A 12,909-nucleotide genomic window follows, 5' to 3' on the forward strand; every position below is an offset into this window, starting at 1 on the left:
ACATACAATAGGACAGAGTGTTTGGAAAGGATTTGGAATCAAACTTCAAGTACACTGGATAAACGAATGACGATGAGAAAATGGATAGTCAATACAGGACTCAAGGTGTTGTATCTGAATGCACACAGTATAAGGCATAAGGTTAATGAGATTGTGGTGTAGATCAAAATTGACTGGGATGACGTGGTGGGCATCACGGAGACCTGACTGCAAGGGGATCAGGATTGGGAGCTAAATATTCAAAGATAAACATCCTATTGTAAAAGACAGGCAGGTGGGCAGAAGGGGTGGGATTGCCTCATTAGTAAAAAATGAAATAAAATTAATAATAAGAAATAAACCAGAGTCAGATGATGTAGAAATGTATGGGTAGAGTTGAGAAACCGCAAAGGCAAAAATTATAATGGGAGTAATGTACAGGTCTCCAAACAGTAGTCAGGCTTTGAGGCACAAGATACACATCTTTTCTATCTCCTGGTGTAAGAAAGACAAGGTTACAGTAATCGTGGTGGATTTCAATATGTAGATGGACTGGGAAAATCAGGTTGGAAGTGGTTTGCAAGGAGAGGGATTTGTGGATTCACTACAAGATGATATTTTGGAGCAGCTTCTGGTGGAGTCCACTAGGGAACAGGGAATTCTGGATTTAGTGTTGTGAAATGTGGCAGATTTGATAAGGGTTCCTTCACCTTAACCTCCCTTAGGAGGCAGTAACCATAATATAATAGAATTTACTCTGCAATTCGAGAGGGTGGACTGAGATGTATTGGTATTACAGTTAAATAAAGGCAACTACAAATTGACTGGAGAGGAGTCTAGCAGGAAAGACAGTGGAACAATAATTGATAGGAGTTTCTGGAAGTAATTCGGGAGATGCAGAAAAAATTCATCCTTAGAAAAAAAGAAGCATACTAAAAGGAGAATGAGAGAACCATGGTTGATGAGGGAGGTCAAGAACAGCATAAAAGCAAAAGAGAAAGCATATAATGTGGCGAAGGACAGTGGGAAGCCTACAAAGAACAGCAGAGGACAACAAATAAAAAGAGGGAGGAATAAATATTGCTAGCCAATAATATAAAAGAATATTGTAAAAATTTCTTTAGATATCTAAAGGGCAAAAGAAAGGCATATGGACATTCGGAATGCTGGAAAATAATGCTGGATAAGTAGTAGTGGGAACAAAGAAATAGCTGAGGAACTGAACAAGGAGAATCATAGAGTCAGAGACGTATAGTAAGGTAACAGACCCTTCCATGCCGACCAATCTAGTCCCACCTGCCAGCACCGGGTCCATATCCCTCCAAACCCGTCCAAATCATAATACCCATCCAAATGCCTTTTAAATGTTGCAGTTGTACTAGCCTCCACCACTTCCTCTGGCAGCTCATCCCATACACATACCACCCTCTGAATGAAAAGTTGCCCTTCAAGTCTCTTTTATATCTTTCCCCTCTCACCCTAAACCTATGTCCTCTAGTTCTGGACTCCCCCACCTGACGGAAAAGACTTTGTCTATTTGTCCTATTCATGCCCCACATGATTTTGTAAACCTCTATAAGGTCACCCCTCACCCTCTGACGTTCCAGAGAAAACAGCCATAGCCTGTTCAGCCTCTCCCGATAGCTCAAAACCGATAGCTACAAAGATAGGTAGAAGGATAGATAGTGTTGAAGAGGTGGGAAGGCTGCAGAAGAATTTAGACAGGTTAAAGAATGATACCAGGAATTAAAGGCTTAACGCAGTGGGAACGTTTGAAGATTCTAGGTCTATATTTTGGAATTGAGAAGGATGAGGAGAGGATCTAATTGAAAGATACAGAATACTGAACAGTCTGGACAGAGCAGACATTGGGAAGTTGTTTCCATTGGTGGGAGAGACTAGGACCTGAGGGCACAATCTTAAGAGTAGGAGAACGGGGATAAGGAGAAACTTCTGCTAGAGAGTGGTGAATCTATGGAATTCATTGCCACAGAAGATTGTGAAGGTCAGGTCATTGTGTATATTTAAGAAAGAGATGGATTGTTAATTATCAAGGGTTACGCGGAGAATGGGATTGAGAAACTTAACAGCCATGACAGAATGGCAGAGCAGACACGATGGGCCAAATGGCCTAATTTCTGCTGCTATGTCTTATGGCCTTACGCATTAAGGAACCAAGTGTTGACGGAATCCAAACAATCTTGTGTTCTGTCAAAGGCTCGCTTGGCTCTGCAACTGGTTTTCTTTGTGCAGATGTTGCCAAACTTGCTGAGTTTCTCTAGCACTTTGTATGGATCAAAAACAGTGATTTGCTGTGGACACTTCCAAGGTGCTTGAATGTGAGCTGTTTTTCCCAATCCATCCACTTGAACTTCTATGCTGCTTTACAGGCACAAATTACAATATTTCATCTGCAAGAAACTTTTTTTAAAAAGTTGAAAATTATTATTTCAACAGATCTGGCAGCTTCTGGGGAGAGATTGAGTGTTAATGGCTCAGGTTGATGAACAAGCAACAGATGGGAGAAATTAAAAATGAAATGTTTTAATCAAATGACTTGGGAGGATAGGAGCAAGATCAAAGCAAGGGAGCAGAGTGATGCATTGTGATAGAAAATAGGAGAGTGAATTACGAAAGGATTAATGGTGCAAGATCAAATGGGGTCTTAACAAGATGGGTAAAGTTTTCCAGAGGACGTATGAATGGAAAAATGATGAACAGTGGCTGTTCAAAAGCAACAGTAGAACAAGTTGAAACTAAAAATGCTGTTAAATGGCACTTTCAATAAAGCTGAAGGAAAAGCTTTGGAAAGGATTACCAGGTAGGACTTACAACCATCTAGCAAGCAACAATTTCATTGGAAATAGTCAACATGGATTTGTCAAGGGCAGGTCATGTCTCTCAAACCTCATTAAGGTTTTTGAGAAGTTGACCAAGCATGTGGATGAGGGAAGGGCAGTTGACGTGGTGTACATGGACTTCAGTAAAGCTTTTGATAAAGTTCCATGCGTTAGGCTTTTGGAGAAAATGCAGAGGCATGGGATTGAAGGTGATTTAGCAGTTTGGATTAGAAACTGGCTTTCTGTAAGAAGGCAACGAGGGGTGGTTGATGGAAAATATTCAGCCTGGAGTCCAGCTACTAGTATACAACAAGGATCTGTTTTGGGACCATTGCTGTTGGTCATTTTTCTAAATAACTTCGACGCAGGCCGAGGTGGATGGGTTAGTAAGTTTGCAGGTGATACAAAAGTCAGTGGAGTGGTGGAAAGTGTGGAAGAATGCTGCAGGTTGCAGGGAGATTTGGATAAACTGCAGAATTGGGCTGAGAGGTAGCAAATGGAGTTCATTGCAGATACATGTGAGGTGATTCACTTTGGGAAGAATAATGGGAAGACAAGAGTACTGAGGCAATGGAAAGATTCTTGGTAGTGTGGATGTGCAGAGAGATTAGATTAGATTAGATTAGACTTACAGTGTGGAAACAGGCCCTTCGGCCCAACAAGTCCACACCGACCCGCCGAAGCGCAACCCACCCATACCCCTACATTTACCCCTTACCTAACACTATGGGCAATTTAGCATGGCCAATTCACCTGACCCGCACATCTTTGTGACTGTGGGAGGAAACCGGAGCACCCGGAGGAAACCCACGCAGACACGGGGAGAACGTGCAAACTCCACACAGTCAGTCGCCTGAGTCGGGAATTGAACCCGGGTCTACAGGCGCTGTGAGGCAGCAGTGCTAACCACTGTGCCACCGTGCCGCCCAATCTTGGTATCCATGTACATAGATCCTTGAAAGTTGCCACCCAGGTTGATAGTGCTGTTTAGAAGGCATACAGTGTGTTAGGTTTTATTGGAAGAGGGATTGAGTTCCAAAGCCGTGATATTACTGATGCAACTGTACAAAACACTCCAAGTGAGGCCGCATTAGTATTGTGTGCAGTTCTGGTCGTCCCATTATAGGAAGGATGTGGAAGCATTTGAAAAGGTGCAGAGGAGATTTAGGAGATTTACCAGGATGTTGCCTGGGCTGGAGCGAAGGTCTTATGAGGAAAGGCTAAGGGACTTGGGTCTATTCTCATTGGAGAGAAAAAGGCTAAAAGGGGATTTAATAGATACATACAAGATGATCAGAAATTTAGATAGGGTGGACAGTGAGAGTCTTTTTCCTAGGATGATGACGTCAACTTGTACGAGGGGACATAGCTGCAAATTGAGGGGTGATGGCTCTGACATCTGTCTTAAATCTATGTTCTTTACTCAGGGAGTGGTAAGGGTGTGGAATGCCCTACCTGCCAATGTAGGTAACTCAGCCACTTTATGGGCATTTAAACAGTCCTTAGATAAGCACATGGATGATTGAGATAAGCATAGGGTGATGGGCTTAGATTAGTTCACAGGTCGGCGCAACATAGAGGCTAAAGGGCCTGTTCTGCGCTATATTGTTCAATGAATTTAATTGATGCTACAATGTTGCCTCTGTGATATATAGGCAGCTAAATGTACTTGTACACTCTACCTTGGTATACAGAAACAGTTTGAGCAGTGTAGATCTGGCATTAATCCTTCAAGTCTCAATTGAGACTTGAACTTTATAGATTTTTTTTAAGATGCATTTGTAGATTACAAACTAACAATCAAGTAACTTTCAGGGACAGACCATTGCTATAGTTCCAGAAAATTCGTAATATTAAACACTGCCTTGCTTTAGAGGCAGGGCTTCTTGCAAGGTTTTCAGGACAGGCTACTCAGAACAGATAGAGCAGAACAGAGGCAGATTCCATGCAGAGAAAAAAAAATTAAGTTGTGCAGCAACTTGGGCCATTGGTTCAGTATTCAGGAAGAAGTTCTCGGAGTTGGTAAGTAGTCAGTTGTCGGAGGGGGTCAGATAGCTCCACTGCCTGGATGGCTAGTTTGCAATGCAAGTGCTATCAACAGCTCAGTTCCTACACTTGAAAACATTAACATGAAATCTCTCCTTCTCAACCTCTTCCTCTTGCCAGAGGTATGGTGAATCTCAGGCTAAACCACCACCACTCATTCTCTCTTTCTCTCCAATGAGAAAACAATGCTATTGTCCTGTAGCACTGTGGTGACTTTTGCCCGACAGTTAGGTACGGCAAAAGATTGGGAGCAATGGAGTTAATTTAGTGCAACAGTGAAGACGAAGCAATGCCATCAGTAATAATTGCTTAGTGTAATGCAACAGATGGGTGGAATTTAAGTGCGTTCAGGAAAGTTTCCTTGAGTTGCATATAGAGGGTGTTACTCGGAAAGGGGCTAAATTTGACCTACTCTTGGGATATAGTGCAGGACAAGTGACTGAGGTGACAGTAAGGGAGCACTTTGGAACCAGTGACCATATTTCTATTAATTTTAAAATAGTTGTGGAGAAAGATTAAACTGCTCCACAGGTTCAAGTTCTAAATTGGGGCAAGGCAAATTTTGATGGAACTAGGCAGGAGCTTAGAGGTTGATTGGAGTAGTTTTCAGGCAAAGGGAGGTCCTTTAAAAGTGAGATGGCGAGAGTTTAAGGTCTATATGTTCCTGTGAGAGTGAAAGGCAAGGTTGGCAGGAATAGGGAACCCTGGGCGACAAGAGACATGAGCCATATCACCACCACTTTTTTTCTGGTCAAAGTCTCAAGTACAGGCAACTGGGAGCAAGGGTATCCCTGGAGGCACATAGGCGATACAGGAATTGACTGAAGAGGGATGTGGGGGTAGGTTATGTGCATTAGTCAGGGGTGTAAATACAGGGTAGGGGGAAATGGGTCGGTGTGGATTTGTTGGGCTGAAGGTCCTGTTTCCACACTGTGGGGATTCTTTTAAAAAAAAGGAAATCAGGAGGGGGGTGAATAGGGGGCACAAGATAGCCTTGGCTGAGAAGTTTAAGATATTAAAGGAAAAAGAATAACTCGAGAGAGAATAGGACCCCCTCAAGGACAAAAGTGGACATGTATATGTAGAACTGCAAGAGATGGGCAAGGTCCTCAATGAATATTTCTCCTGTGTTTACTATGGAGAAAGACAAAGACTTGGGGAATTCGATGGTCATATCTTGGGCACAATCCATATAATAGTAGAGAAGCTGTTGAATGTATGAAGGTGGATAAATCGCCTGTTCCTGACCAGATACATCCAACTAGAGAAGAAATTGCAGGGGCCCTGGCTGATATTTTTGCATCATTGTTAGCCATGGATGAGGTGCTGGAAGATTGGAAGATAGCAAATGTGTCCTCATTCAAGAAGAGCTGCAAAGGAAAACCTGGGAACTGTAGACCAGTAAGCCTAATATCTGTGGTCGGTCAGAAAATTCAGAGGTAAGATATACATGCACTTGGAATAGTGAACATGGCTTTGTGCATGGGAGATCAGGTTTCACAAATTTGTTAGAGTTCTTTGATGAAGTGACCAGGAAGGTTGACAAGGGAGGGCAGTTGACGTAGACATAGTCTATATGGATTTCAGTAAGACCTTTAATAAGATTCCACATGGAAGGTTAGATTGCATGGAATCCAGAGTGAGTTGGCAAATTAGAGAGATTGTTGGTTTGATGGTCGGAAGCAGAGGGTAAGTGTGGAAGGATGCTTATTGAATTGGAGGTCTGTGACTAGTGGAGTGCCTCAGATGTCGCTACTGGACTCATTGCTGTTTGTTATCCAAATCATTGATATAGATAATAATCGTGCCTTGGACATTAAGTTTACAGATGTCACTAAAAGAGGAGGTATAGTGGACAGGGAGGAAGGTTATCAGAAATTGCAGCAGGACCTTGATCTGCTGGGGAACTGGGCTGAGAAATGGCAAAGAGTCTAATATAGATAAGTGTGACGTCTTGCATTTTGGCAAGTCAAATCAAGGGAGAAATTTCATTGTGAATGGTAAGGCCTTTAGAAGTGTAGTGGAACATTGGCACCTTGGAGTTGAGGTGCACAGTCCTCTGAAAGTGGAATCACAGGTAGACAGGGCAGTGAAGAAAACTTTTAGCACACTAGCCTTCATCCGTCAGGGCACTGAGTATAGAAGTTGGGAAGTGATGTTGCAGTTTTACAGGAAATTGGTGAGACGTATTATGTTCAGTTTTGGTTACCTTGCTATTGGAAGGATGATAATAAACTAGAAAGAGTGCAGAAGAAATTTACAAGGATGTTGCTAGGACAAGCTAGGAGTGTCTTCTTTAGAACATAGGAGACTGAGGGAGGATCTGAGAGAAATGTATACGATCAGGAGAGATTTGGATAGAGTGAATACACTCTTATGGGCGGCACGGTGGCACAGTGGTTAGCACTGCTGCCTCACAGCACCTGAGACCCGGGTTCAATTCCCAACTCAGGCGACTGACTGTGTGGAGTTTGCACGTTCTCCCCGTGTCTGCGTGGGTTTCCTCCGGGTGCTCCGGTTTCCTCCCACAGTCCAAAGATGTGCGGGCCAGGTGAATTGGCCATGCTAAATTGCCCGTAGTGTTAGGTAAGGGGTAAATGTAGAGGTATGGGTGGGTTGCGCTTCGGCGGGTCGGTGTGGACTTGTTGGGCCGAAGGGCCTGTTTCCACACTAAGTAATCTAATCTAATCTAAACTGTCCTTTTTTCCAGGGTTGGGGAATCGAGGGCATCAGTTTACGGTTAGATGGAAAATAATATAAGGGAACCTGAGGGGCAACTTTCTTAGAGGATGGTGTGCATATGGAATGAGCTAGGTCATCTGCCAACATTTCCGTCACCTCCAAACGGACCCCACCACCAGGGATATATTTCCTTCCCCACCCCTTTCCGCCATCCGCAAAGACCGTTCCCTCCGTGACTACCTGGACAAGTCCACGCTCCCCTACAACCCACCCTCCCATCCTGGCACCTTCCCCTGCCACAGCAGGAATTGCAAAACCTGTGCCCACACCTCCTTCAGCTCCATCCAAGACCCTAAAGGAGCTTTCCACATCCAAAGTTTTACCTGCACATCCACCAATATCATTTACTGTAGCCGTTGCTCCTGATGCGATCTCCTCTACTTTAGGGAGACTGGACGCCTCCTCGCAGAGCGCTTTAGGGAACATCTCTGGCACATCCGCACCAATCAACCACACCGCCCTGCGGCCCAACATTTCAACTCCCCCTCCCACTCTGCCGAGGACGTAGAGGTCCTGGGCCTCCTTCACTGCTGCTCCCTCACCATCAAATGCCTCATCTTCCACCTCGGAACACTTCAACCCCAGGGCATCAATGTGGACTTCAACAGTTTCCTCAATTCCCCTTCCCCACCTCACCCCAGTTCCAAACTTCCAACTCAGCACTGTCCCCATGACTTTGTCCTACCTGTCTAGCTTGTTTTCCACCTATCACCTTCATCCCCTCCCCCACTCACCTATTGTACTCTATGCTACTTTCTCCCCACCCTCCTCTCATTTATCTCTCCACCCTTCAGGCTCTCTGCGTGTATTCCTGAAGGGCTTTTGCCCAAAACATTGAATTTACTGCTCGGATGCTGCCTGAACTGCTGTGCTTTTCCATATTCTAGATTAGAGTGCTGCTGGAATGAGCTGCTAGTGCTAGTGGTTGAGGCAGGTACATTAACAACATGTAAAAGGCATTTGGACAAATACATGGATAGGAAAGGATTAGATGGGCCAAATGCAGGGAAATGGAGTTAGCATGGATCAGTTTGGGCCAATGGGATTGTCTCCGTGCTGTAGGGCTCTATAACAGGATTAGGACTTAGGAAACAAACCCAGGGGCAGTACTAGTTTAGTGAAGCTGACTATTTGCCAGAACTGAAGCTTTTTGCACAATGTGTAAGTACTGGAGTGTAGTTTCCAGATTCTAGGCAATGTACTGTCAGGAAATTAAGATGAACTACCCAGATATTAGCAGTCATTGAGGTATTCCACGATGGAGCAGCTCGAGAGAGTCAAAACGTGTGGTGGCATCAGAGGAGCAGGAGAGTCAATGGTTTGAGCATAAATTCTTCAGGAATGAAGATCACCTCTGACAGCTCATTCCATATATGCATCACATTCCTGATGAAGGCCTTATGCTTGAAACATTGACTGCTGCTCCTCAGATGCTGTCTGACCGGCTGTGCTTTTCCAACACCACACTTTTCCTATACCCATCCAGATGCCTTTTAAATGTTGTATTTTACCCACCACCACCATCTCCTCTGACAGCTCATTCCATACATGCACCACCCTCTGCGTGAAAAAGTTGCTCCTCTGGTCCTTTTAATTCTTCTCCTCTCACCTTAAATCTATGTTCTGTCGGTTTTGGTTCCCCAACCCGAGGGAAGAGGTTAGTAAATCTCCAAAAGGTCACCCCTCAGTCTCCAACTCTCCAACCCAAACCTATTCAGCCTTTCCCTGTAACTCAAACCCTCCAGTCCTGGCAATATCCTTGTAAATCTTTTCTGCAGTCTTGTTAAAGCAGGGAGACCAGAACTGAAAGCAGAATCTCAAAAGTGGCCTAACCAATAGCTGCAACATGACACCCCAACTCCTATACTGCATGCACTGACCAATAAGGCAAGTGTAGCAAATACCACCTTTGCTACCCTGTCTATATGCAACTCCACCCTCAAGGAACTATGAACCTGCACCCCAAGATTTTCGTTCAGCAACACTTTCCAGGACACTACCATAAAGTGTATAATTCCAGTCCTGATTTGCTTTAGCATAATGCAAAACCTCACATTTATCTGAATTATATTCTATCTGCCGCTCCTCAGCCTATCTTCACTGTCTACTACATCACCAGTTTTGGTTGTTAGAAAATGCCATCTGTTTGCATAGACTAACCGTTTGTCAGGAATCTTTGCATGCTTTTTGATTATTTTTTGCTAGAAACTAATTGTTTCGTCAATGAACTGAGCCGTTAATATCATAATGCTGGTTAAATTTTAAAACTCACAACCCCCCAATCTTGGTTAGGACATTAGACAGATATGGGTGGAAGGGGTAAATCTTTTGCAATTGTGGTACCATTCTTTACTTTTGTCTCTAGCCATTTCTCTTGAGGAACAATTAACTAGAATTCTTATTTGAATTAAGCTCCTAAATTTGTGGAAAAGGTTTGATTATTGTGCATGGCTTTGACTTTTAGTTTTCACTGCCAGGTAATGACCTCACAATGGAAGACATTGACATTTTAAACCAGTTCCTTTCGAGAGATCAGGAAAGACCAAGCTCTAATGAAACACTGGCTACAGAGGCCTGGCTGCGACCAGGGACATCTGAAACATTAAAAAGGTTTATGGCTGATCGTACGCAACTTTATTGAGGATCTTCAGCTAACTTACCATTTAGTTGGAAGCAAGGTAATTGCACAGTCAGTGACCAAATTGGTAGAACTAGTAAAAGATTATTTGTGCCTTCACTAGGAAAAAATGTTTATTGTAAACTCTTGATGCACTTTGTCATTTAGATACTTCAATTCAGGATGTTGTCTGTAAACCAGCATGTGGCCTTGAATAAACAAAATGCAAAAAAAACCCATAACTTATCTTGGATCTTTTGTTTAATACTGAAGTATGCTAGGTAATATCACATTAATCATAATTTTCCAAAGTAGACACTGGTAAAACTTGAAACAAAATTTGCATTTTGGTTGCTAGATCTAGCATTAATCAGTGCTGATAAACTGAATGTATTATTTATGTACCATTGTTCCTCAGCTGTCAGATTTGTATGTAGTTGTGTACAAAATGTAATAAAATTGTGTTTTTAAGTTATGTGTCTTGAGTATTTTTAAAAGCAAAAATCTAGAGGTGGGTGGGGTGGGGAAAGGGGAGTGCAATTGCCCTTAAGTGCATTGGTTTACAATCCCCAGGTTGGAACAGAAAGAGACAATTGTACATTTTAAGATTTTCACTAAACCAGGCACCAGTAATTGAAACTGAAGGAAAGGGACTTTCTCCAATCCCCTCAGCACATTGTTTCTTAATTCCAGCTGACAACCTTGAAGAATTGGCACAAATGATAAGTTTCCAAATTTTTTCCAGGTTTATGATGAGCTCATTTATGCCACTGGACCGGAGTTTCTCCAGAATTTCTGTTTTCCCTGCACACTACCCAACTTTGAATCAGTAAAGGTTTTGGCAATATATTTCCAAGACCATGAATACCTCCATAACAGCCCTGGATGTATACTTGCAACACAAATTTGTACATTCTTAACAAACAAAATATCTTTATTGATGTAGGGGTGGCCTGCATAGACCAAAATGGCCCATGGCTGCTCATACAAAATGGCCAATGAGAAATAAGTGAAGCTAACCAGCTCCTGCTCTAGGAACGTAGCTCCCCCCGACTGGGGGTGACGACTCAGAAGGCAAGCAAGTGGCAGACTTTTATTCAAACAACTGATTGGATTGTATTTCCCATTGTCCTAATTATATATGTAAAAAAAAATCAAAAAAAAGTTTTAACTACTTGCTATAAGATTTGTAATATTGACATGTTAAAATTAGTTATAAAGAGTAAAGTGTACAACTCCTTTTACTGTTACCACTTTTGTAACTGATGGGGAGTGAATAAACTGTTTTGTGGGCATTTTGTTTTAAGGGATAAATGAAAGCATTTCCTGAGGTTGATTAACTTTCACACCTATGCAGACCTTGGAGTAGTTATGTTCAAAGGTACCATTATGTTTCACTATGTGAGCAGGTTGGTTAGCTTCGCTTACTTCTCATCTGACGTGAACAGACATGGGCCATTTTGAATAAGCCACACTGTATATCTAAAAATATTAAAATAACACTTAAGACTATACTTGCCTGGAAATTCCAGATTCACTATAATCTACTGAGAACATATGCAGAGATATTTTGAGCAGGTTCCAAAACTCTTTTTCTCTCCCTGATCCAATTAGAATTTACCCACCTTTAAGATGTCTTCTGTACAGGAAACTCCTGACAGGGACCTCCTTTTGCAAACTTGTCCAGTAATCCACTAATCTAGAGATGAAGATAATTGGAGTAGCAATAAGTCACCCTATTTACAGCAGTCAGTTGCTGTGTGCAATAATTTAGATGTCCATAGCTTTGGCAGTATGGAAGGCAAGTATAGAATTAGGAAGCCAGGTAGTCAAGTGGTTAAATTGCTAGCATGTTTAGGGTACTTTAGGGATGGATGATGTTTGATCAAAGGATCCAGGTTAGCTGCAGGTTTATCGGATTTGGGGTGGGGTTCTTGGAGTCACAGAATCATCTTGGCTGGGGTGTTTAAGGAGTTGAGATTGAAGTGGAGGGCATGCCTCTCTGGTGTTCAGTTTAACAGTTACCTAAAAGTTAGAGTATTTCTTCTAAATTTTCTAACTTTTCCCAGACAGTTATTAACATAACTGACCTGGGCATCCCATAATCAGAAGAGGAGAAAGTGAGGACTACAGATGCTGGAGATCAGAGTCGAGAGTTGCTGGGAAAGCACAGCAGGTCAGGCAGCAGCCGAAGAGCAGGAGAATTGACGTTTCGGGCATAAGCTCTTCATCAGGAATGATATTTCGGATCCTTCTCATTCTCATTCCTGATGAAGGGCTTATGCCCGAAATGTTGATTTTCCTGCTCCTCAGATGCTGCTTGACCTGCTGTGCTTTCCCAGCGACCCACAATCAGAAGAATCTGGGATTCTGCAAGGTCTCAAGGTGCAACTCCAGTTTATGCTGTAGACATTACTCTCTGGTGATTGGAATATTGGGACATAGTTCAGTAATTATCTAGAAGTAAACAGAATATTTACACATGCTTTATAGACTATGTAAAAACTTTCAATCATATACATCACGAAGGTTAATAGACGTGTTGTTGAAATGTGAAGTTGATAGTAAAGATGTGAGATTTATCCAGAGCCAATACTGGAGAAAATAGCTAGCATCAGGCTAGAAGAGATAATATGGGAAAATTACAAGTGAACATAGAACACTGTCACTCCATTTATCGAATAT

General features: G+C 42.6%; 1 protein-coding gene across 4 annotated transcripts in view; it reads left to right on the forward strand.

The window, feature by feature from the left end:
- Nucleotides 1–10,551, forward strand: part of LOC132815281 (centrosome and spindle pole-associated protein 1) — a 181,433-nt gene extending 170,882 nt beyond the window's left edge. For all 4 annotated transcript variants that reach the window (XM_060824110.1, XM_060824109.1, XM_060824112.1 and 1 more), the window contains one exon: nt 10,085–10,551. In XM_060824110.1, coding sequence (XP_060680093.1) covers nt 10,085–10,248 — 164 coding nt within the window. In that variant the 3' untranslated portion in view covers nt 10,249–10,551. The remainder of the gene's footprint in view (nt 1–10,084) is intronic.
- The last annotated feature ends 2,358 nt before the right edge of the window (nt 10,552–12,909 follow it).

This window comes from Hemiscyllium ocellatum, chromosome 4, assembly GCF_020745735.1.
Source record: "Hemiscyllium ocellatum isolate sHemOce1 chromosome 4, sHemOce1.pat.X.cur, whole genome shotgun sequence".
Lineage (NCBI taxonomy): Eukaryota > Metazoa > Chordata > Chondrichthyes > Orectolobiformes > Hemiscylliidae > Hemiscyllium > Hemiscyllium ocellatum.